General features: G+C 37.2%; 1 protein-coding gene across 1 annotated transcript in view; it reads left to right on the forward strand.

Annotated features, from left to right (window-relative positions):
- Positions 1 to 15,618: 15,618 nt before the first annotated feature.
- LOC145996472 (protein gooseberry-like) overlaps positions 15,619 to 25,528 on the forward strand; it is a 73,356-nt gene continuing 63,446 nt past the window's right edge. Inside the window, exon 1 of the mRNA XM_083132960.1 lies at positions 15,619 to 15,797. Coding sequence (XP_082989086.1) covers positions 15,743 to 15,797 — 55 coding nt within the window. The 5' untranslated portion in view covers positions 15,619 to 15,742. The remainder of the gene's footprint in view (positions 15,798 to 25,528) is intronic.

Raw genomic sequence — 25,528 nt, forward strand, 5'->3', positions numbered from 1 at the left:
TTTTTCACCTTTTCGGTGGCCTAATTTGTTCATTGAAGGTTCCCGTTTCGAGCCTACCAATCATCCTCATCATTTCGTTACGATTAGCTAAAAGTGGCAGAACTATTTAGTAAAATAACAGAAACATACAAAGATTCAGCAGTTTCAATAGGTTTTGAAATTTCAAATCACTATAATATGTTCTAAAATATGGACGAACAATAAACATATTTAAGTAAATTTACGTATTATATTAGATCAGGTCCGTACCCATGGGGGAGCCAAGGGGTCCATGCCCCCCTCGAGCCATGAAATATTTTGATAAAACCTACAAAACTAACATGGATAATTTTTAAGATTTTGCAAGAATTTAGATTTTCTTCTTGTATAAATGAATTGGTTGTCTCTGGAGAGAGACTCCAGTAGTCTGCAGTCTACTATATTTAGTAACTTTAGTTTTATAACCATTTATGCGAAGCTATTAAATGTTCCAATTTGGTCGCGACAGTTCGCCATATTTATTCCCTGTTTTGACTTTCTTCGACCTGCAGTCTTGATTTAAAATGTCCTTTTTGCGGTTAATTCACATTCAGACCTTTTCTAGATTATAAGGATACGAATTCACATGGCAGAAGGGGGATCTCCCACCTTCCCACCAACGATCTTGTTCTATTAAAATTTTTCCCTTATTAAAAGTTTGTATTATAACAAAGAAGCTAAGCAATTAGTTTGGACTTCAAACATAGCCTACTTTACTAAGAAGGAATAACGAAGAATGATGTCAGCTTGTGTGTGAATGTTCCATGCATCTCTTGTTCTCTCTCTCTCTTTACGAATTCACAGTTAATGTAGAAATACTAAGCAGTCGTTAAAGGAATTAATTTACTAGTTCATAAATTAGCAAATTAATTTGTTTATTATATATATATATCCAAGGTTTCGGGCTTGGCCCCCCACTCAAATATCCTGGATACGGGCCTGTATTAGATCGTATCATCTAAACTTCTATTTTTGCGATTAAACAAATCATACAAAAAAAACGATGTAAAGAAGAAAACAATTTATTGTCATTCGAAAAATTTCACATTAGCCTAGAACCCCAGCTCTTTAAATGAATCATCTAGAGAATTTATCACTAACTAGAGAGGATCCTTGCCACGTCACTGGACACCACCTATGGTTCGATTTGGAGTTTGGAGATTACTACAGTCAGTCATTACAACAGTTCGTGTTCGTAGGGAGTGTACTACCACGTCTAGGTCTAAAATAATAGTGTTGGAAACAGTGTCGCTGTTCTACGGTCGCGCCGCCAAGTGGTGGAAATCACAAGCTCGCAGAGTACATAAACTTGTGTTACTTGTGTGAGCGCTTTCTAAGAGGACCTTGGTATCTTCATGGTAGACCGGTTTCTGACCCTGACAATTCAAAAACTGCAAGAAAAATAGTAAATCACCCAAACCCCCTCATTAGAAACCTCTGTAAATATGACTTAAACTACCACCATAAACATAAAAGAACCTTACATGGGGCCTACATCAACCCCTTCCCCCCCGAAACAGAACCAGATAAAATGGACAAACCAAACCCCTGTCCAAATTAGGCTGAGCTTATATATTTAACCATAAACTATTAGTATATTAGTAGGTACTTGTATAGAGATAGGACGTAACCTGCGTCGGGTTGGGCACCCCCTAGCCCGATGCAAAAAGGAAAAAAAAGTAATATATATATATACATATAATTACATTGCTTAAGATGGATCGCGTCGGGTTGGGCTTCACCAAGTTCGAAAAAAAAAACACAAACTAATAAATAACAGTAGGTATACTAACGATTCCCTCAAAACAAGAACACTCACCCCCAAAACACTAATACCCTAAAGGTACCCCAAACACACCCACACTTGCAACGTGCCACCACTCGTAACTCCAGGGTATGGAGATCCGAATTGGCAACATACCGCTCCTTGCTCCTGCTGGTCAGTTGGAAGCACCAGTTCTCACCCAGGGTTCGGGATTAAGACGATCCACCCTTCCTCCAGGAAGGAAGCCACCGAATTGCGACACGTGACAGTAAATAAAATTCAAATACTTTATAATTAAATGTCCAAAATCTTTAATCACGAATCGCACGCGTACATACTGATTCGCACAAGTTAAAAGTTATAATTTGTTGGGTCATGCACGCTCGCAGGCAGTGATAAGCAATTTATTTAACACGAGAGTCCGCGCACCGCCTTCACAGTTAATAGCAAGACCTCAACTGCCTACCTCATGCGCGAGGCACAGCATAACAGATTGTTCTATCTTACAATAATACAAACCCATAACATAAAATAACACAAGAAAAACTGATAATTTATATAACACATCAATGTTAATTAGCGATAGAAAGCAAAGTTCAGGTTGGCAACAATTAAAAATGCCAACGTGGAAGTTTTTACATCGCCAAAAACACGTAGCGTGGTTCCCCCACTCCTACATAAACAGCCAATAGGAAAACGATACTTTATTGAAAACGAGGGAGAAATACTTTGCTATAATATTACAATATTAAACTATATAGAAATAACTAAACTGATTGTATCAAATAATTCATATTTTTCCTTGCACATAAAAAATGATTAAATAAAGATTTAGTTTATAACGAAGACAAATTACTTCAATCGTGTACATTGTTGAACAAAAATCGATATTAAGAAGAAATGTATTTAACTTGTGCTTAAACAACAAAATTTACGTGAAAGATAGTAATAATCCTAGCCATTTTGGATTTGAAAAACAATTAAAACGTTGCATAGCCTATATTATTTGGGATAATTATTAGCCTATAAATTCTGAATATATGTAGCAAAAATACGCGAATAATATTATAACATAAGATAAAACGTAAATATATACATGAATTATGAAAACAATTAAGTATAAATAATTTAATCCAAGTTCTTAACTTGAAAGTATACGAATAACATAAATGCCAATATACGACTGAAATCTGCATAACGTGGTGGTCGTTACACACTGAACAGGCCCCAAACAGGTCAACTGGGCTCCCAGAAAGAACGAATTGCCCAGCTACTCCGGAAAGAACGAAAATGACAATCACAAATAGCACAACAATCAAAACAAATGCCCGCAAGAAGAATAGCAACGCCTCCCAGTTGACCTACATATGCTCCCCACCATTAATAAAGACACACGTTTGTACATATTTCTATGTCAGCCAAGGTCCATTGTTTATTTGTTCCCTTCCCATACGTGTAGTGTCCTATAAATATAATTATATGTATGCACATTATATCTGCTTCTTCTTTCAGACGACGCCTAAGGATAAACCTCATACTGTACATAAAACTCAACCGCATTCTTATAAGTTCCTTTCCAGATTCCAACTTAAGATGACGACCAAGGACAAGAGATAAAATAATAACAAAACAATAAATAAATAACAATAGAATCACACTAAAAGTCAAACTAAAAATCGTAACACACATATATCCCCACTAACTTAACCCATAGCTTGCAATTTACTTTAAACTCACTCTTCCCAGGTCCCACTTCCAAATTTTATTAGTTCTCTCACACTTGCAACTTAACCACGCCCATAAATCCTTACCCCAGACTGAACTAAAAGCAAACAATTAATAAACCTACATCAAAATTGAAACCTGAAGGTTTTTACTGCCCATATGACAAGCATGTACACTTTGATCTTCTTCTTCTTCGCATTTTCTGCATCTTCCTTCCATTTCCTTCTTCTCAATGACACTTTCCCGAAAAGTGCCGAAAGGCATAACACACTAGCTAGGTGTGCTTTGAAGTAGTTAACAAAATCTTAACTGCATGGAGGATGTCACACACAAGGAGGGCTCTCTAGAGTTCTACTGTACCTGCCTCACGGGTGGTAGGGTTCGGTTCAAGAGAGGCTGCCATCATTCCGCAGCGCCGCCGGTTGGGCCCCACTCAATGCGGCGGAGAATTTTGGGGTCCGTATTAAGGCCGTGTCCGAAAGGTGCAAGCCCGTACTTGAAGCGAGCATCCTCCGAGTATGGTCTTGGACTGTGGTCTTGAAGTCGTGAACTGGAAGTGAAAGTCTTTCGAATTGCACTTCGACTGCAGCGCCAAATACGATCAGTAGGTAAAACTGAGTACTCGTTGTTTTCCTCACGTTATAAACACTTGTTTTTCACCATATAAATCACGTTGCATTTTCAAATGTTCGTACACATACATTTCCACACATTAGAAGCACTGTAGGCCGTGTCCGAAAGGTGCAAGACCGTACTTGAAGCGAGCATACTTCGAGAATGGTCTCGCGGTGCGGTCTTGAAGTCGTGGACTGGAAGTGAAGGTCTTTTGAACTGCACTTCGACTGCAGCGCCAAATGCGATCAGTAGATATAACCGAGGACACGTTCGTTTTCCATGTTTAAACACTTGTTTTTCACCACAGAAATCACACAGCATTTGTAAATGTTCTAATACATACATTTCCACACATTAGAAGAACTGTAACAAACAACTTGCTGGCTTTCTACCTCCGCGATTTCAAACAAATGAAGAACATGTCCACTTGTCACGTGACCGAGCCTCCAACTTCGTGTGCTCTGCCCTATGGTCTCGAGTCCTCGTGAACTTGACGCTTTCGAACTGTACTAATGACGTCACTTCCGTTAAGACCATACTTCAAGTATGTACTTTGTACCTTTCGGACAGAGCCTTAACCAACAACTTGCTGACCCATAACGTATATTTAACCTGCGTTGCTGGCTTTCTACCTCCGCGATTTTAAACAAACAAACAACGAGTGTGGAAATCACGTGACCGAGTCAGCTTCCATCTGCACTGCGAGCTACGCACTTGCGTACTCCTGTTCTTGGCGCTTTCGAACTGTACTAGGTGACGTCACTTCCGCCAAAACCATGCTTCAAGTACGTACTTCGTACATTTCGGACAGAGCCTTAAACGTGGGCCATTATCTTTGGTTTTGGGAGGGGAGAAACCATTGAACAGTTCAATGGGAGAAACCGAAAATGTCGCAAAGAAAATCAGTTTCAAGGTATGTTGCTCCATTTGTAGTATGGAATAGATGTTAATTAGATCTGAAGATTGATATCTATACAAATGTTCAAGCCTGGAAATTGTCACGAAATAGATGGGTTTGTGGGTTGTCATTTTCGTAGAATGCGCCGATCTGTTTCCACAACAGTTTTGACGTAAACAAACATGAAGAAACGAGGACTTCACGTAAGCAAAACCAAATACGAGGAAATATTGTTCGGTTTACGGAAGGTAGTCATATACAGGGGCGGTTCAAGATAAAATTTTCACCGGGCGAGTTTGGGAAGCATAAATAACACGAGATAAATTGTCCATCACAATGTTCACCTTTTTTTTTACGCAATACGAAGTTCGTCCCAATTAGCCTTACTGTGCATAAAGTGAACTTAAAACACCAACTCAAGCAATACGAAGTTCAAGAACTGAAACATCATAACAGCAGAGCTGACAGCCTGTGCACTAGCTTCAGATCAATTTAATTTCATAAAATTATGTACAATGCAAGAGAAAAGGCAGTAACATTAGTGGTAGACAATTTGCCTGGTAGCACTTATGCATCCCACTGTACATACGCAAAGTTCTCCTCCCGACCTGTGCACTGATGTTCCTTTGTGAGCTTTCCCCTCATGAATTTCAAGTAATCATCATTCATCCTCATTGATGTGCCTGTGATTCGCCAAAAGAGGCAGAAAAAGACACAAAAAAAGTTTAAGTAAGTATCTTCTCATTTCCTAGATGGCAGCACGGCATGATATTACCTCAATTTTCACTGAAAGCAAGAAAATCTGAAGAAACAATTCAGCTTTTACATTCATTTATTTATAATTATCGACCTCTAAAAGAACAAACTACAATGCAACGTCAAATGGACCTGTTGATAAGCTTTCGCATAGTTCACACACAGAACCAAGAAAACTTTTGTTGTAAACACTTTTGTTATTAGATGGCAAAAAATTATCTCCACATTCACCGGTAATTACGTAATTCCCGATATACAATGTCTGGAACATAAGGGACAAAAAAGTTTGTATAATTAGATCCCAAACCCACCATCTGTGGTGTGACATGCTTACATTCTTTTCAATCGATGTATAGAGCCATTCTTGTACGGAAAGAGACACTTCATGCCCCCTTCCCTACCAAATATAACAATAACCCGTGGTGCAACAGCCTATTGAGCGCTCGAGCCTATATACCTACCGACTGCCAGCCTCACTCCCACCTGATTCTACCCCCCCCAGATGTGGGAGATCATCAAACCAGTTACGGGGTGACGTGTGGTCAGCACTACGAACCTCCCAGTCGTCGTTCTAGATTTCCGTGACCGGGTTACGCTACTCATCCGTAAGTGCGATTCTCGCCCTGGGCGCCGAAATATCTGTAGCTGCAGCTCTGATGTACCCTGAAGCAAGTCTTTCACACACACTTCAACGAAACATCCTAGTATTTATCTTTATCCAAATCTACTTACAGTTTGTTAAATTCAAAGAAAACTCGGACGTCACTATATATAATTTCAATATATTTTTCACTTATTGATCTACTGTGTTTTGTTTCTTTATCGTTGCTATGGTCAAAAATGGATATAGGAATATATACATCGTAATTTCACATTATCAAGAATGTGATAATAGTTAATTATACATCATATTAATGCAAACAACGTTTTCCAAAATATAACAAAACAGAAATTGATAACATAGATATATCATCGTGCGTATTAAGCACAAAATTAAACAAAACATAATAAATGAATTAAATGTGAATCTTGGGTCAGTCACAACCCTGGGCCTCCCCCTCGTCTCCGTGTGGCTCCATGCGTCAATCCATGTCCCTTCTGGAACGCAGCCTCGGGTTTCTTCTTCCGCGGTCGACTGATTCCTGCCCCCCGGGGGGGGGGGGAGTTCCAAACCTACATTGTCCACCAGCTTAGATACACTCGCCTTCAGCATGGGTGTGAATCAACATGTAGTGCGTACAGCCAATGGCCACCGGTCCCATACACAGGCCGAAATCTCAGGAGAAAACTTGTTACGCTTCCCCCGGGAGACTTGAACCTGCACCCGTCCCGTAGGAGCCTAAAGCATCACGCCTTCGACCGCACGGCCACGGGGCGGGACCCTAACAAATATAGGGTCCCAAGAAATGTATACGCGCTTCAATGTCAAGAAAGTGTCCATTGCATTTTGAAGCATTGACATTGGAAGAGTTGCATTCCAAGAAGAATCCATGCTCTCTGTGCAGATGATTCGAACCGGGGAGTGAAGTTTTGTATAGTACTTGGCAAAACTGTGCCGAACAGTCAGATGGAAACAATAGGCGAATTGTCCACCACCATTTTCATTCGAGCTGTATTACACAGTGTCATGACAATGAATTGAAATAAATACGTCAATAAGCAGAGGGCAATATATGCTTCGAACCAACATAATTTCATTCCTTAAAACAACACAGGATGTAGAATAAAAAAGTAATGAAAATAGCGATGAACAATTTGCCTACCATTATTTTTGCCGTTGACTGTACGCCTCACGCCATAGTAGATTTTTTGTAAAGGGATGAAATATCATGTTTGATACAAAACCGGCAAGAGTCTGGACCAGTTTGAAAACAAGCGTTGAGAAAGGAAATTATTCATGTCTGTTGATTCTGTTAAACTTTGAAAACGAACTGTATCTTAATAATCACTGACTTTATAATCATTCAAAGTGTTTTTACATTTTATTGGGACACCCTATAGTATTATAGTGTAGTAATGAGAGTTTTTTGTGGTAGAATTTATTGTGTCATTTTCATCGTCGCCAACTTCCTGTGATATGAATTAAATGTGTGGAATTATGCATTGTTTTTGTAGTGTATTTATAAAATGTTAATGGTTTTTGAAAATCATTACTTAGCCTACGGAAGAATGGGAAATGGTGTGAAAGAAGGTTGAATTGTGCTTACGTTATACTCAATAGCGGCGATTAGGGGGGGGCGGGGGGCAGTTGCCCCCCATTTTTTGCCACTTTTGCCCCAGCAGCAGGGTGCGAAATCATTGAAAACTGGTGGGGGCGGGAGAAAGTTCTTAATCTACAAACCCCCCTCCCGACAAACATATGTGTGAATTATATGATATACATATTTGTAATATTATTAAAAGTAGAAATAAATTACTCAATTAAAATATATTATTATTATTATTAATTACATAAGGGAAATTAATTTGTTACTTTTATACATATCAGATAATGTAAAGCAGCTAACCAATTCCTTTACTAACCGGTTAAAGATGTTAATAAATTTTGAAATAGTTGAAGTGGTTTTATTATGTGTAAGTTTTTGTTTAGTTTGTGCATTATGTTAATATAAATCAGTTAGATTTCATAGTTATTATTGTTTAGAGTGTCATTGAAGTATCGGATATTAAAAGTTGGAAATTATGGTGTGACGTCAGTGGACACGATAATTATGGTAAGCATTGTCTTGGTGCATGTGGTTGAAAAATATCTTGTGCGTGTTTAATGTTTGTAGTGATTCGTGTGGCATTTGACACATTTCGCCCTTGAAACCACGTAGTAAAAAATGATCAAGTTATGTATATTTTGTTACTTAAAATGTTTGGTAGGTTTAGGAGTGATACGTTCGATGGCGATAGTAACTTCATGTTGTAGGTTAGGGGTGTTATGTTTAAAGTTTGAAGCAATTTTTATAGAAAACATTCCCTAAAAAGAAACAAGTCGTGAGGAAGAAAGTAAACATATTTTCAATTTTTAAATTGTGGCAAGCAAAATAATAATAATAATAACAATAATGGTAGTAGTAGTAGTAGCAGGAGCGTATATTTCAGGCTAGCTAGGCTATCTGCGAAGCCTGAAGCCTAGAAAGTAAAATACCGAAGAGAAATCTCTTAGAAACTGTGTGAATTAAGCTGATTTGGAAAATAAGATAATGGCGATTCTGAAGTTGACAACCTGAATTCTTAGGAGTTGGCAACCTGTATTCTTAGGAGTTGGCAACCTGTATGCTTAGGAGTTGGCAACCTGTATGCTTAGGAGTTGGCAACCTGTATGCTTAGGAGCTGGCAACCTGAATTCTTAGGAGTTGGCAACCTGAATTGTTAGGAGTTGGCAACCTGTATTCTTAGGAGTTGGCAACCTGTATGCTTAGGAGTTGGCAACCTGTATGCTTAGGAGTTGGCAACCTGAATTCTTAGGAGTTGGCAACCTGAATTTTTATAAGTTTGCAACCTGACAACCGTTGGGATGGCAACGTGGCTTCCTTGAAGAAGTCAAGAATGAGCCTAGTCTTCTCCCTTGCTTCATAGCCTAGGACCAGGTGTCATAGTGAGATAGTATTAGACTCAGCATACGCCATTGAGTAGTAGTAATTTATCTGACATTTTATATTTTTGAACGCTTTTACAAAATTCATAATATTTCCAGGTTGGCCAGCTTGAACCCTGTTTTTGGTAGATAATCTCAATGATTTAATTTTTGCTATTTAGCGTCGCTTTCCTTCACCTTTTGCTAATCGCGACGATGAGGATGAGTGATGAAATGATGAAATTGATGAAGAGAGACAAAGAACACCCTTCACCAGGCCAGTTGTATATAAAACTTTGTCCAGTGCCATGTATGCATGACGTCCTGCACTCAGAGAACTAAATGCATCATATCAATTGATGCACCAGAATGCATCGATTGATGCACTAAAGTGTGTTTTATGGCATTTTCATAGAACCAGATTCACATTTGATGCATTTGGGTTCATTTTTGTATGTCGTGAAAGAAACACAAACACACCTTGATGGGTTTTGGTGCACCAGAATGCATCTTCTTTGATGATGCACTTAAACGTTTCGTCTGAACTACATAAACTCTGTAGCCCAGACCAAACGTTTGAGTGCATAATGCAAAAAAGATGCAGGCAGGTGCACCAAGGAACATCAACCGATGCATTGAAGTGCATTTCGACTGAAAGAAATCCTCACCTGAATCAAATGATGCACTTTTGTGTTTCTTTCACGACATACAAAAATGCACCTAAATGCATCAAATGTGAATCTGATTCTTTGAAGAAGCCATAAAACACACTTTAGTGCAATCGATATGATGCATTTAGTTCTCTGCGTGTAGAATTCAATACCTCCAGACTACCCCTCGCTAAGGAAGGACCTAGCCCACACCAACCAGCTCACGGCACCAGAGAAAAGGGATAACTTGAAATGACAAAGTATTTGTTATCTTGGAGGAGATGGTTGTCTACGATATAATAGCAGATCGCTTCCAGATCACCGTTTGGCTCATCAGCTCAAGATAAACTAGTGGATACAACGTGATTTAACGGGCAGCTTTCAACCTCCAAGATGACGGATATCCCGAAAATGAGTCCCTAGGGACTCAAGGGATTCCACCAGCAAATCCCGTGGGTCGTTCCATCTCTTCGATTGTCTTCACAACCATCGAAGCCATTAGTTGGCAAGTGGATACTCTTGATTTTACATATACAGTACATTCAAGGACACAGTACACTTCTTACACATGTCTATCTTTCCCTAAAATCTCCTTCCGGGTCGGTGTAAACTTGGAAATAGTTAATTGAATTAGATTTAGATTTATTTCATCCATGAATCACATTTGCATCTTCATGCTATGATATTGGACATGCCAGTCAAACATTACAATATACTAATACAATGAAATATAATAATGTATTTAATAACATACATACAATGAAATGATACCTTATCCTATTACACATTTATGCTTGGAGATGTGTACTTGTATTAGTTTTATTGTCTATACATAAAAGGAACACCAGTAAGACATGTTAAAGTTACAATATAAAAATAATATTCTGTAATGGATTGAAACATTAAATATTGAGAGATGATATAAAGGTAAGACTATATGATTTTTCAGCTCATACTTTTGCCAGACGCAGTACGGGGATAAGAACTTAACTAAAACAAAATTGAGGACAGACTCTCGAACAAGAAAGTATAATATTTCTGTTCTTAAAAAACATCCTTCCTCATTTATTAAAACTAACTAGCTGATGGGCCGGCGTTGCCCGGATATTTATTTATCCCAATCTTCTATTAAAGTTTTCCGTGGAAGAAACATGACTATCTTAAATCCACTCCGCAGTACTTAATAGACTGCCCCTGTGACTTGTTGATCGTGATCGAGAAAGCAAGTCTCTCTCACTCTCTCTATCTCTCTTAAATGTGATTGTGAATGTCACCAATTAGCTTAGCGACTCCGAAAACTATGTATTCGACACTAATGTAGGTCATTTTTGACATTTTATTTGTCACCCCCTCTCACCCCAAAAACCGATAGGTGATGAACTTGGAGTTGAACGGCATTCGTAGTTTCACTATTCATCTTAGCGACCCCGAAAACTATGGATTCCACACTAATATCGATCGTTCTCGATTATTTTTACATGTCAACCCCTTACAACCACCACCCCTAGGGCTGCCAGGGGTTTGAACGGGATTCGGAGTGTCACGATTCATCTTAGCGACCCCGAAAACTATGGATTCCACACTAATATCGGTCGTTTTCGATTATTTTACATGCCACCCCTTTACACCCACGCCCCTAGCGGTGCCAGGGGTGTCTTACAACCACAGCATTTCTTTCCATATTACAAGTGATATGTGTACCACGTTTGGCTGAAATTGTTCCAGGCGTTCGAGAGTTATGCCGGAACAATCACACGCACATACATCCATTTTTATACACTGCTGGACCAAAAAACTGGACACTTGCATTTTTTGTGATAACGCATGAATTCTGATTCGAAGGCTAACTAAATTATGGAAATATATTCAACAGAAAACAAACTTTGAGGATGTTCTACATACATTAATAAGTTAAATTAGAACGAAAACGAAAGTTACAGAAAACTACCAAACTGAAAGCGTAATTCATAATTCAGATGTCAAATATTAAGGTGTCTGTTTTTTATTGTCCAGCAGCAGAGGCGTCTCGTGAACGCATGCGCAGCATGCACCGCATGCGTTCACGAGACGCGTCTGGCCAGCAGTATATATTAGATTCATTCATTCATTCATTCATTACTTAAGAAGAACTATTCTGTCTGTGAGAACTAAAACCTCCTTACCTGGGATAAAAGCTGAAGGAGCACAGAGAAGGGGACAGCACGATCTCACGAAGGATTATCCTGGCCGCGTGTCCAGGCGGCAGAACCTCGTTGGCTTGCAAGAAGCAGTTACGTGGAAAGTTGACTTTCGGGTGCCTTAGCAGAAGTCGCCTCTTACCCATCTTGGACATTTTCCTTTCCTCGTTTTCACTACACTTTTGTACTAATATAAATACACTTTAATAAATAATTGTACTTAGCGGATTTAAGAAAACGATTCATTCATTTTACTGTTCCTCTTTGCCATCTTTGTCCACACAAAATATAACCAAGCTCCTTGATTCTCTATTTGTCCCCTCTCTTCATCCCCTCACTCCTTGTCCCTATCTTCAATATACTATCCATTTCAGAGTAATTTATATCCTTAACTTATTTTCGTCTTACCTCCTCTGTATCTTTCACTGGTGGATAATGTGAAACGTCGCCTCTTCTCCACCGGACATTTCGACATCCTCCGATATGAATTTGACTTGTGTCCATTCCCCAAATCTGAACCACGCCAATCCCGGCCTATCTACTTACTCACTCCCAGTCCTTAATCACTAGGGAGCGGAAGTTGGTGAAATGTCATCTTTTTTCTGACATCTCGGACACGATGCCCATTAGATACACACAATATTACACTTTGTCTAGAACCCAAAAAAAGGTAATTTTAAAGTGCATTTTTTTCTTTTTTTTTCTTTTTTTTGCCAATTTTCAGGCTTTAGGTCATTTTCCCCGATTTTCGGCATTTTTTAGTCATTTTTCGCAATATTCGGTATATTGTTTCGTCATATTTTGTCACTTCTTTCATTTTGGTAATCTTCTTGATTCGGTGTATACGACTTTTTCATTAAATTGTTTTAAAATTATTCGGTTGTTTCCATTGGAAATCTTCATTGCATATTTTAATTGAATGTGCATGTGATACCATTTGGTGCCCTTTTTTTTAAAGAAAGATTGCATTTTGTTTAATTTCCTTTATTTTTAACTCACAAATTGAATGGCCATTTTTTGCACTTTTTTACGTCATTTTTCCTCATTTCTTAGGTCATCAACTTCCGCTCCCTATTAATCACTATTACGGCTGATGTTAAAAATATTCCACCTCTCAAATCCAGCCATTTTCTTTCTGTTTGATGATGTTTTCCAGTCTAGCACATATATGATCCCCATCGGCTGCATATTAATGCTCTCCTCCCCAGCGTCTCAGCAAACGCACCCGAACTCTATGCTATATAATTCCTTTTTAACTTTCGCTACCTATAGTCGCTCATTTCATCCATTTACCTGTTCTTGTAAACTAAGTTTCTCCAGATTTCCCCACTTCTTAGTCATCAGTTTTGCCCAGTAGGTTTACTCCTTATTTTAGTTTCCACCTAACCTAACCTAACCTAACCTAACTGATCGCAGGCGCGAAACGCTAAATTGGTTGAGAAGGTTGAGAAATTTATATTTATATCACATACACACACACACACGCACACACACGCACAGAAGTAAGAGTTTTAAAAATACCAAAGTTATATTGAATGCATTTTTATATTGTTATGGATACAAGCCAATATTTGGATCCAAATTGTTTAGAGAATGAATTGTATTGGTTGGATTTTAAAAGTATTTATTAATAATAAGTAAATAATACTTAAATTATAACTACGAAAAATTGTAACATTTTAGAGAAGAAATGCCATACAGAGTATGAACATTTCTTCTAATTTCAACGAAACTACGGTTCTGTCAATTGTATAGGAACAGTTTATGTAGGGGTTTTCAAACTTTTTCAGTCGTGACTCATCTCCGTTACCAAAATCTACACACGCCTCCACTCAACAATAGTAGATAAATATTACATGCGATGTGACCATAAAAGATCAACACAAAATCTATTCATGTGTTTATTTACTATTGGTACACATACAAGTAATGAAAATATAGTGTGTGTGATTAATATAGGTATTGCATATTTTAAAATGCTTAGCCTGGTGTCACTTCATTCAGCTATACCATATTCATGAGACTAAGACAGTACGAATAGATGGATATACCGCAATGCTTGGATTTCTTCACTTAATTATAGTCCTGTTTCTTCTAACAACAGACGCTCAATGTACGAAAGCAATCACCAATGGTTTCATCTTTAAACTCTCTCTTATACAAAGCACCAACTTCCCTTTGATTGGAAGGCTGACACCTTGTCTGATTGGTGCAGGATACCTTGTAGAGATACATTCAGAACATTCAGTTTGTAGAAAATATCAGAAAGACATGCCAACTTCTGTACATAGGCACTAAGTCTTCAGCATTGGCACGGTTTCCTTCTACAAGGTATTCGAGTCACAGTTTAAAAACACGGGAGATGACATTGCCGATGGACAACCAACGTGAATTGCAATAATACAGAATTAACACATTTTAAACTACCAGAAAGAAAGATATTTTTTCAGAAGTTCTCGCGCCTGCATTGCAAAACTTGCACAATAAGTTGTTATAGTATCCTGTGTAATGTTTATATTTGGTCGCTAATATTACATAATAATAGTAATAGTAATAGTAAATAATACAGGTTTAATTTTTTAACTACTTCAAACCATTACTAACTTTAGATTGAAAGGTTTGTTGGGAAAGATGGTTGATGAAGATGTGTGTTTCAGAACACGAACTGCCACAATAAACTTGTTGGATTCCATTTGCCCAAATTGATTGAAAAATCTATATTAATAAAGAGGTCTGACTGTTCATCATGGTCATTAGCTGTAAAATTCTCGCTCCCGTGTTGCCGACTAAAGAAGAAGAAGAAGAGAAAAAAAAGAACATCGGGCCCTTAAACCCTTGATTCTCATGGTAGATAGGAGCGTATTAGAGGATTGTAAAAGTTTTATGGTCCGAACCTCCCATTATGACACTGGCGTGCGTGAGTTAAGGTGCCTCCCCAAAAAACACGAGTTGCTCTCATCAACTTCATATCTTATCGTTGGTAATTATAGGATATTAAAGACAACAGGATAGTGGCAGAGCGGATCGAGAAAAAACAATTGTTTCTGCTCTTCCTGGTCATCAATGATTCTTGTGTGATGTCCTTGCCATCGGCTTGTGAGGCACACACACACACACACACACACGCGTATTGGTGTGTATGGAGGGGGTAGAGGGAAGGGGGGCTGTCGAACAGTTATTCAAAGACGTGTTGATCCATTGGCAATGCAAGAGTCCATCAGGTTTCCCAAAAAAGGACCCCCAGGGGGGGAAGCCGAACCATGCGTGCACCTGGCTCCGCCCACCGACACAACTATCGCACGTCGTCCGCCAATCGGGACTCGAGGAGCTAGGATCAAAGGAGCCGCTCTGGAGGTGGTAGGGGGACCACCGTGAAGGCGAGCGGTGGTCAGGAGGAAACTATGCGCTCTCTTGAGGATTGTCGCTTGAGGTTACGACGGGGACACAGGTGCAAGATCTTTTTTCGGTGTTTGGCCCGTGCGGTGGGGAAAAGTCGTGGGTGTTTGGTGAACGTCGGAAGATCTTCGGAACTCAGGGGTGTCGAGAGACCACTGGGACGGTAGTGAGGACTTGATGGCAGTGTCTACCCTTAACATGGCTCCGTACTTTACCGGCTACCCTTTTCAAGGTGAGTCTATAATTGCAGCCTTTCATTGTGTGGTAATTAGTGATTGTAATTAAGTAGGATACAAGCGTGAAAATTGTCGCGATTTTCTCTTTACCAGTGTTACATGCAGAGATAGGTGAACAAGTATTACTAAGCAAATCACATGGGCGTCGGGAAGGAGGGGGTTGGTCGAACCCATCTGGAAACAGACATTTCAACTTACAAAAAGCAGAAAGCTTGTTATGTTTATAGTTAATAACATAAATTAAATCGTGTTTGTTAGTATTCGAAAAGAACCAAAGGAAATAGTGTAAGATACACGAAGCATGTTATGTTTACATACTTTAGTATTTGAACCAAATAATAAATGGTTCCACAGTTTTCAAACTTCCAAAAATTAGTTTCATATGAGACGTCACACAATGTAAACTTTATGACTGAAAGTCTCATTCAAATTCTAATCCTTTTTATTGAACAAGATATGCAAAAGTTGTTATGCATTTCAGTACACTAACTGAAATGTAAAAATAAAATTAAAAACAGTCGTGTTGGATATCGTTGGGAAAAAGTGTGAGAGGCTCGAATGACTCCTTCGACCCTTCTGCAAATAGGCATCGTTCACTGCAAGTTACAAAAGCAAAAGCTTGTTAATGTTATAGTTAACAACCGGAAAAAAATAAAAAAATCGCTTGTATTCGAAGATAAATTAGTTAATTTCCAGGAAGCAGATTGTTTTCATATTCTAGCATTTAAACCAAAGAATAGCTAAACGGTTCCAAGAAAATGAGTTTTACGTGAGAGGGCACTCAACATAAACTTTATGACTAAACTTTCCCCTCAACTATTAAAGCTTTTTCTTCAACGAGATGTGTAAAAGTTGATAACGAAAAAAACAGTGGTGCTGGATATTCAGTCATTTGGTGGATCGGTTGAAAATTATCACTAACGATATCATTAATAATAGTATTATCATAATAAACTTAACAATGGGTCTATCAGTTCAAAATAGTTATTATTTTATAATGACAATTATTATTGTTATTATTTCTACTATTCATGTTTTATCAACGGTCTGAGCTCGCTGCTACAAAAATGTATTTGCAGCACATGTCCATTACAATGGTTATTCTCTTTTTTTAACACCATGAGAAACAAAAGGGCAGACAAGACTGACAACTTCTGCACCAGAATACGTGAAAGTAAATTTCAACAAAACACGTAAGATGCCAGAGTCGTGGACAATTTGCCTAGTAACACGCGTGAGACTGTGTCTGCACAAGTTATAAACAACTTAAAAAAGAAATGAACAAACTTCATTTAACACAGGATTAGCAAAATGCATGTGACTTCTTTGTATAAAATGCCCGCTATCAAAGCGAGAAACAAACTATATCGAAATTTTCTTTGCAGATGAAATCTGATTATCAACAGTACAAAATACAGTAATAATAGTTTATTCCAAATGCATTTTAATTAAAGAACTGTTGCAATACTACATTTTGCAAGGATACTACCTACATTCTTTTCTTGGGGAAATATAATTGATTGATTGATTTGGTTTATTTTACTTCGCTTTTGTGCCACTTTTTGCTAATTTGCGAAGACGGGGATGAGTGATGATATGATGAAATTAATGCATGAACACTCACAAACATCCATGCCCAGGAAGGGATTCAAACCCGGGACCCCCTGGCGTCGTAGCGTGATGTGCTAACCACTCCGCCACGGGGACCGACTTGTGGAAAGATAAGTGAACACCAATTGTTATAAAATAATGTAATAATTACTACACTGTTACCTTTAATAATGTAACAGCCTGCCTGTTAATTTATAAAAAACGGCATACAATCGTTTTTTAATATCAATCTGAATATATTTACATGCATAAAAATAAATAATGATTCTAAATCACACTTGCTTATACCATAAATATAGCCTCTTGTTTAAAACTGAATCATTCAAATTACATTACTTAGGACAACAATGTAATGGCCGTTACTATTTTAAAAACGGTTACGGTGATGGTAGCGAAAATTGTCGGTCTTATACCATCATTTCTTCAGTCACATTTTTACAGTTTACAGGCACAGTTACATGTAAAAATTAATAGTGATAACTGCCAGAATATGTTAAGAACTAACATAAAACTGAACTTAAATTAAAAAGAGAGGTACAACTTATTATATAAAACGAATTCTATTAAAATAAATTATAATTAGCAGCAATATCACGAAAATTCCCCCTGTAAGGATTTGGTGTTTTAAGTCCACTTTAAGCACAGTAAAGTTAATTGGGACTGGACCTACAGTTTAAAGTGGGATCCGAACCACCATGTGCCTCCACCGGGTATCGAACTGGGGACCCCTTGATTACAAGGCGACGACGCTACCACTGTGCCATCGGGGAGGCTCCCCATGTAAGGAATCATTCATTTTCTCACACAATTGCGTTCTCTTGTATTCGCTGTGCGACTCATTCTGCTGAATGTTCATATTTCCTTGACTATAATCTCAAACACTAATACCTACGAGTTACCGTAAAGTGTACAACATTCTACCGTTAAAATAAAACAAAAAAGCAAGACGCAACCTTTTTTGACAGTTAAATTGTAATATTTTACCGTGAATAAAGATAGATAGACATTGATTACAAATTGCAGTTGTGTGCAGCATAAATTTCTTTCTAATAACTGAATCATTAAAATTATATTAATGTAACGGCCGTTAATGCTTTAAAACGATTAGGGTCATGTTTTACGGTCAGTTGAAGTTACCGGTTTTAGACAGTCAATTCTCCAGCCAATGTTTTACAGTGTATTAGTATTCTTTCTTGTTCTACAACAAAATCAGGTGTTTTTTCGGCATTAGCATTGTTCGAACCTATACGGAAACTATTCAACAGTCAGCTACGTCTTCTTGTGCAAGAATTTAATTAACGCTTGAATGCGGTAAGCAGTTTTTTGCAATCTACTGTAGTACAGCTTCCTGCCTTGGCATTAAAATATTCAATTAACATATTTATCTTGTGCAGTCAATCGGAAAAAAAATATTGTTAAGTATTTTTTAGCAGTAATCTGAACATATAAACGAACACGTACACCCGTACGTCAATATATTGGAAAACGTTGATTGGAGAAATGAAGGTGTATGAAAGTAATTTCCCGCCGTACAGTAAAAATAACCATGACCGTTTTTAAAGTAGGTATTAATTAATAGTCGTTACGTAGTAAACCTATGTGATGCAATTTTAATGATTCAGTTTTTTTGTTTTTTTTAAATGATTTCTGGTGCACGAAATATAATCAATTTCTACCTTTTTGAATAATAAAATATAGATACAAATTTAAATCAAGGACGACTGTGTCCCGTTTTTGTGAACTGACAGAAATACTTTAATTTTGACGGCAAATGTTGTAAAATTTACGATACCAACAGTCGGATATGAATTGCACTGAAGATATCTGAAAGCTCAAAAAGTTTCTGCCGGCCTCCGTGCCGGAGTGGTTAGCACAGTGCACTACGACGTCAGGGGTCCCAGGTTCGAATCCCCACCTGGGTATGGGTGTTCTTTGTGAGTTCCCCTTCATCAATTTCATAATATTATCGTTCATTCTCATCTTCGCGATTAGTCAAAAGTGGCAGAAATGCGAACAAATATCAATAAACATTTACCTTTTCTTTACATTTCCAAAAAACAAATCTACTTTATACTCACTTCGGGACTGGTCCTACAGTTCGAAGCAGGACCCGAGCCAGCATGGAAATCTCTTGCTTAACCACTATAGTGGTTAATTGACACACACACATATACATACATACATACATACATACATATATATATATATATACATATATATATATATATATATATATATATATATATATATATATATATATTTATTTAAATAACACGTGAACGTGCATCAACTGCATATGATGCACCTTTTAGTGTGTCAAAATACACATAGGAATGTATTAAAGGTTATTTTTATCAGATGAAGTCCCGTGTGACGCACTAAAATGCATCAATTAGGAAGACCAGACAAGATAATTTCGAAGATAACAAAATTACACATTTAGCTGTGTCAATTGATGCATTAAAAGTGAAAATTGGAAATTATTTACCGATACCAGCCGATAATTTTTCCGCCTATTGTTCTTTCACGGTCTCCGCAAAAATGTCGCGAGACACATTCGAGAAGTCCAATTATCCTGAAAATTATGCAACATTCGAAATTTCTTTTTATATTACACCAGTTTGGTGCAAGAAGAAAATTAATTTTGTGCAAACACAACACGTAATTTAATATTCTGATGCAATTCTGAATTTTTTCAAAGGAAAAATACAGTTGAACCTGAGTTATACGTATGTCGAGGTGAAGAGAAAAGTATTCTGCGAAAATTACTTACAAATCAGATTTAGACACCATGTCGAATCATTATTAAAATACTGTAATTGTATCTATCTTGAGGAACAACATACACAGGTTATTTCTGTCATAAAGTGCCAAAAGTTTGATTATTAAATACATTACATTTGCCACTTTATTAGTGAATACTTTGATACTGAAATACTACAGTAAACACTATACTTGTACTACCCAATTTTTAAAAATCGTCTAAAATAGCATTTCTTTTACTAACAACTGTGCAAAGTGTGGTGTAAGCGATGCCTAAATCTGCACATGTTTCAATTTGTTTTATGTGAATTAGCGTCCACTTGCCACATAAATTTTACTTTATGGCCATCTCTCTGTTCTCCATGTCCGACAAGTAGCAACCGAAAACTGTTACATTGTTGTAGCTTGGTTACATACAAATCAACTGCATTTTATGAAAATTAGTAGCTACGTATAACACTAAATTACGTATAAATGCATTACAATTAATTAACACGTTTTTAAATTATATTTTGCTAGAACCTACAGTAACTTACCCATAAAACAGAATTACGCAGAACTGTGTTACGTATAAAGCAATCTCAACTGTATATAATTATACTTGCACACTAGTATTAATCTATATTTTGAACCACTTTTAATTATTACAATTAGTGTCGGTATCGGTGAGAATATCGACATCGGAATCGGCTCAGCTCCTATATTTTAATGAATATTTTTATAGTTCTAACAATAGATTTTGATGGTAGTAATAATAATTCAATTTTTAAGAAATACTTGCACTGTTAATATAATAGTATAGGCTGAGGATTAAAAACATAACCAAGATTTATATTTTGTAACCGACACGAAGAAAAACTCGGAAATTCAGTGTTGTTTTCATGCACTATGAACAGCTGACTATGACGGTCTAAGACTTCTTAATTTCTACCTCCATCAAACTGCCGTAATGAAAATTACCATAGTCGTTTTTAAAGTTTTAGAAAGGTACTACATAGTTAATTGCAATTAATATACTTTTAAAAATATATATTTATGGTGCAAACAACTGTTATTTATAACTAGAGTCTAACTATTAATGCATGATAACATTTTCAAATTTATATAAAAAAACGGTTGCGTCCCGTTTTTTAAAATTAACACTCACGACTCGTAAATTTTAACGGTAGAATATTGTATATTTTGCGATATCTTGTAACAGGATACCGTAAAAAATTATCATTACCGTTTTTTAGCTAATAAAGGTCAATAGATAACGCGATTATGTAAGTTTATTACTTCAGCTCATAAAATATATATATATATATAGTTATGGTGAACTCAACTGTAAAATCATTATGTTCATGCATGAACAATATTCAAACTTGAATATATAAAAATATGTCTACGCCCTTATTATAAATTAACAGGAAGGCTGCTAATTTTAACGTTGGAATATTGTACATTGTAAGGTAGTGGTTCTCAAACTGTGGCACGCGTATCCCCAGGGGTACATGAACGACTTGAAGGGGGTACGCGATCATCTCGGAAGAGGAATGTGGAGAATACCCACACGACATTTTTGCTGCAGTTGTGTAGAGCAGACTTCCTTGTTTCAGACTTCATAGCTTTAAAACTCAACAGAAAAATAAGGCTGAGTTTGTCACTGACACTCTTATCTCAGTTTCATATGTTTTGAAACGAGAGACTCGTTCGAAATGTATAATGGACTAGATTTGGAGCCGAATCTCTGCTTGAAATTGTGTCAGGCTATGCAGACATATCCTTCTCACTAGAAACTCTGAAATTCACAATAAAAACTCCAAAATCGTGCTTGACGGTTTGTTTACAAACATATTTTTGTTCTTTACTTTTTTCAATAACTCTGGAAAAAATATTTGCAAATTAAAGTTTTTTTACTTCTTAGAATACATGTGCTTCACATTTTTATTTTTTGTAACTAATCGTAATGATTGTAAAAGTAGGAACACCCAATAAAATAATAAACGTAGAATTCAGTGGCGTATACTGAGTCAAGTTTACCAACTCATAGGAAATCAGGTTGCCAACTCATAGGAAATCAGGTTGCCAACTCATTGGAAATCAGGTTGCCAACTCCAGAATTACCTTCATCTCACTGATATGAATAATTTTGTTTACAATTTCTGATCAATTTTCCTTGTGTATTTTATTCTCTAGACTCCCCAATCAGGCAAAAAAAAAATAATCCTAAAACGCACTTTTCTGAGAAAACCTATTGTCGGGGTTCATTAGACGTTTAATTACGACTAAAGGGTACAACAATGAGAAAAATGTTTGAGAACCACTGCTCTACGGCAATCTCTACAACGTGTAGGGGTTGTTGGGAAATCTTTGACCCTGCGTTCAGCAGGTGGAGGAGGAATATCTTGTCCCGCGGCACAATCCCATTGAGAAATGCGAGGTGGACCTCTTCTATAAATCAGAAGAAGCGGTGTTTCCTATAACATTTCATATAGAAAGGAACCACCTGTTGAGTCCAGAGGACATTAGACGTGGCTCTATGAACGCATCGTGAAACCCAATCCAGAATTAATATTAAATAAATTGAACTTCAGAGGAAGTTACAAAATTTAAGTGCACTTTATGTACACATAGGGTAATCGGGCCTGAACCTACAGTTGAATATGAGATGCGAATTGGGGACCTTGAATTCCAAACGGAAATTGCAGTGCCTTCCAATATTATTCGATTTGGGAGACTTTATGCAGCAAGGAAACGAAGAAACTTGTAAGCTTGGGGGGGGGGGGCAAGTACCAGGATAAACCAACCAGTAATAATAATTATTATTATGATTATAATAATATTGTAGTAGTAGTAGTAGTAGTAGTATCAAAGACGTTATTTTCCTCGTAAATCACGTAAAAGTGGGGCAGAAGTCGATGCTAAAGCATTTCTGTTGGCACAAACGATTTGAATTTTATTTTCAAAACTTTAAATTCACATTAATAGGCTAATGGAAATGCATTCCGAATAAAATTCATTTTTTTTACACATAACATGCATAACTTGAACGTAACATGTGTTTTACACATATGCAACATGGAGCAACGTAAAATAAGAAAATACATGTGTAATATGCTAACACTAATTGTGTACGTATTCAAAGCTTCTTTAATACATATATGCAGTGGCGGCGATTAGGGGGGGGCGAGTGTGGGCAGTTGCCCCCCACCTTTTACCACTTTTGCCCTCGCACTATGCTAAAACTTATCTACAAAGGGAAATATACTTTTTTTGCCCCCCCCCCCAGTTTTGGCACCTTGCCCCCCGATTTTGGAACCCAATCACCGCCACTGCATATATGTACAACATATATTATTTAAATACATTACATAATATATTGATCCACTTCATAATAAACCAACAGCAAAAATTTTATAAATTGTCTCTCAAATGTGTACGCTCCTTTCCCTCAAAACAATTGTTCATGCATATAAGACAAAATCAATTAAGTCTTATTTCTTTACAGAAAACAATTACCGGTACGTATTACGAGCGAAGCGAGCAAGAACATTTTTAGATCCAATTTTTTGCAAACTGAAAACAATGTTGATTTAATATGTCGTAAAATAATTTCACGGGGCTCCATGGCATTCTCTCTTTTACAACATTTTTCATTTAGACCGATCTGCTCCCAGACCCTAGCTACGGCTACGAACTTGATAATACTAAGAAATGCATGTTCGAATGCGGGAATTGTATCCATGCAATATGTAGGACATGTGCATGGACTGCACACACGCACACACACAGGGCCTTGTTGATTCATTGATAGATTGATATAGTTTATTTTACTTCGCGTTTTGTGCCTCTTGGCGAATTTGCGAAGATGGGGATGAGTGATGAAATTGATGAATGGACATTCACAAACAACCAAGCCCGAGCGGGATTAGAACCCGGGAGCCTTTGCGTCGCAGCGCGATGTGCTAAACACAGGGTCTTGTATATATAATTAAATACATACACAAACACACGCACAAGATTTTATCTTAATTAGAAGCTTTATAATTAACAAAGGACACACGGTTTCATCCAGGACACAGAGAAATATATGAAGTTGCACTGTAAAAAATAAGACAGTCGATGCCATCCAACTATCGTAAAATGACCACGACCTTTTTTTAAAAGTATTAAGGTCCATTACATATTACCCTAATTAATGTAATGTTAATGATTCAGTTTTAAAAATGTATTTATGTTGCACGCAACTCTAATTTGTAATCATTACCTATCATTTTGCATGATAAAATTGTCAAATTTATAAACAAAAACAGAAGTAATGTTTTTTTTTACATTAACAGGCAAACTGTTAAATTTTAACGATAGAATATTGTGAATATCAAGGTAACATCTAACGGTGTAGATGCATGTTATTGATGGATGTCAGATCTATCTTCTATTACGGGAATCTCTGGAACAAGTGAACGTAAACAAGTCTGCATAAGAAGTACTGACTCGAGAAGGCTCGACCAATGAACGCGTGAGAGGGAAGTGAGTGCATGAAGAGGATAATGCGGCTGCAACTACCAGCTGTATCCTCTTCTCTACCGTTATGCGCGGCCTTGCTCTACAGATTCCCGGGACAGGGTATACTTATTCATCAACTGAGAAAAAGTAAAGACCTCGGTCAAATTTTGCAACCTTTCTGACTACAGAAAGATGATCCATTTCAGAAATCTTTCGAGAGAATAACAATACTGTCCAATGGAAGAAAATATTGCATTCCCACATTTGTAAATCATTCAGCCACGACTTGTTTTGAAGTCGAACTTCAAAGATACACTCGTGCTTGTCTCCTGGAAATGAGAAGTTCTTCACAACATAACTCGCCCGTATTTTTGTAACCAACAGTAAGTTATGTGCAGATCATAAATCCTTCCTTAAAGTCACACGAAGAAGATGAAATACAACGTTTTGAAATCCTAGTTCACAGAGCTATGAATAAAAATGATTCCGTGTTCTTACGTTGTCTCAGAAAGTGATGTCCCTTGAGTGGGATTAAGTTTCACGGCAATCACTCCTCACGTTCAAAAAACGATTTTTTTCTTCTTCTGCGGACAGTGATAAGAAAGCAATATTATTTACAATGTTGTGAGCGAAGAATGAAGATTCATTATGCCTGAGTTATGTATTGTTACGCGGGAATTATTAACGATGTGTATTTGTAATGTCAACCTCGACGATGTTGACAAAATAAATTGTAGATCAAAATACATGGCAAACGCGCATGCGCGAAGTGGACGAGTCGATGTCAAAATGGGGATGTTTGCTGCAGGTTCTGTGCTGCAGATAGAACAATGAAGTTCTTCTTCCTCTTCTTCGTTTCTTGGCT

This window comes from Lepisma saccharinum, chromosome 12, assembly GCF_977018435.1.
Source record: "Lepisma saccharinum chromosome 12, izLepSacc3.1, whole genome shotgun sequence".
Lineage (NCBI taxonomy): Eukaryota > Metazoa > Arthropoda > Insecta > Zygentoma > Lepismatidae > Lepisma > Lepisma saccharinum.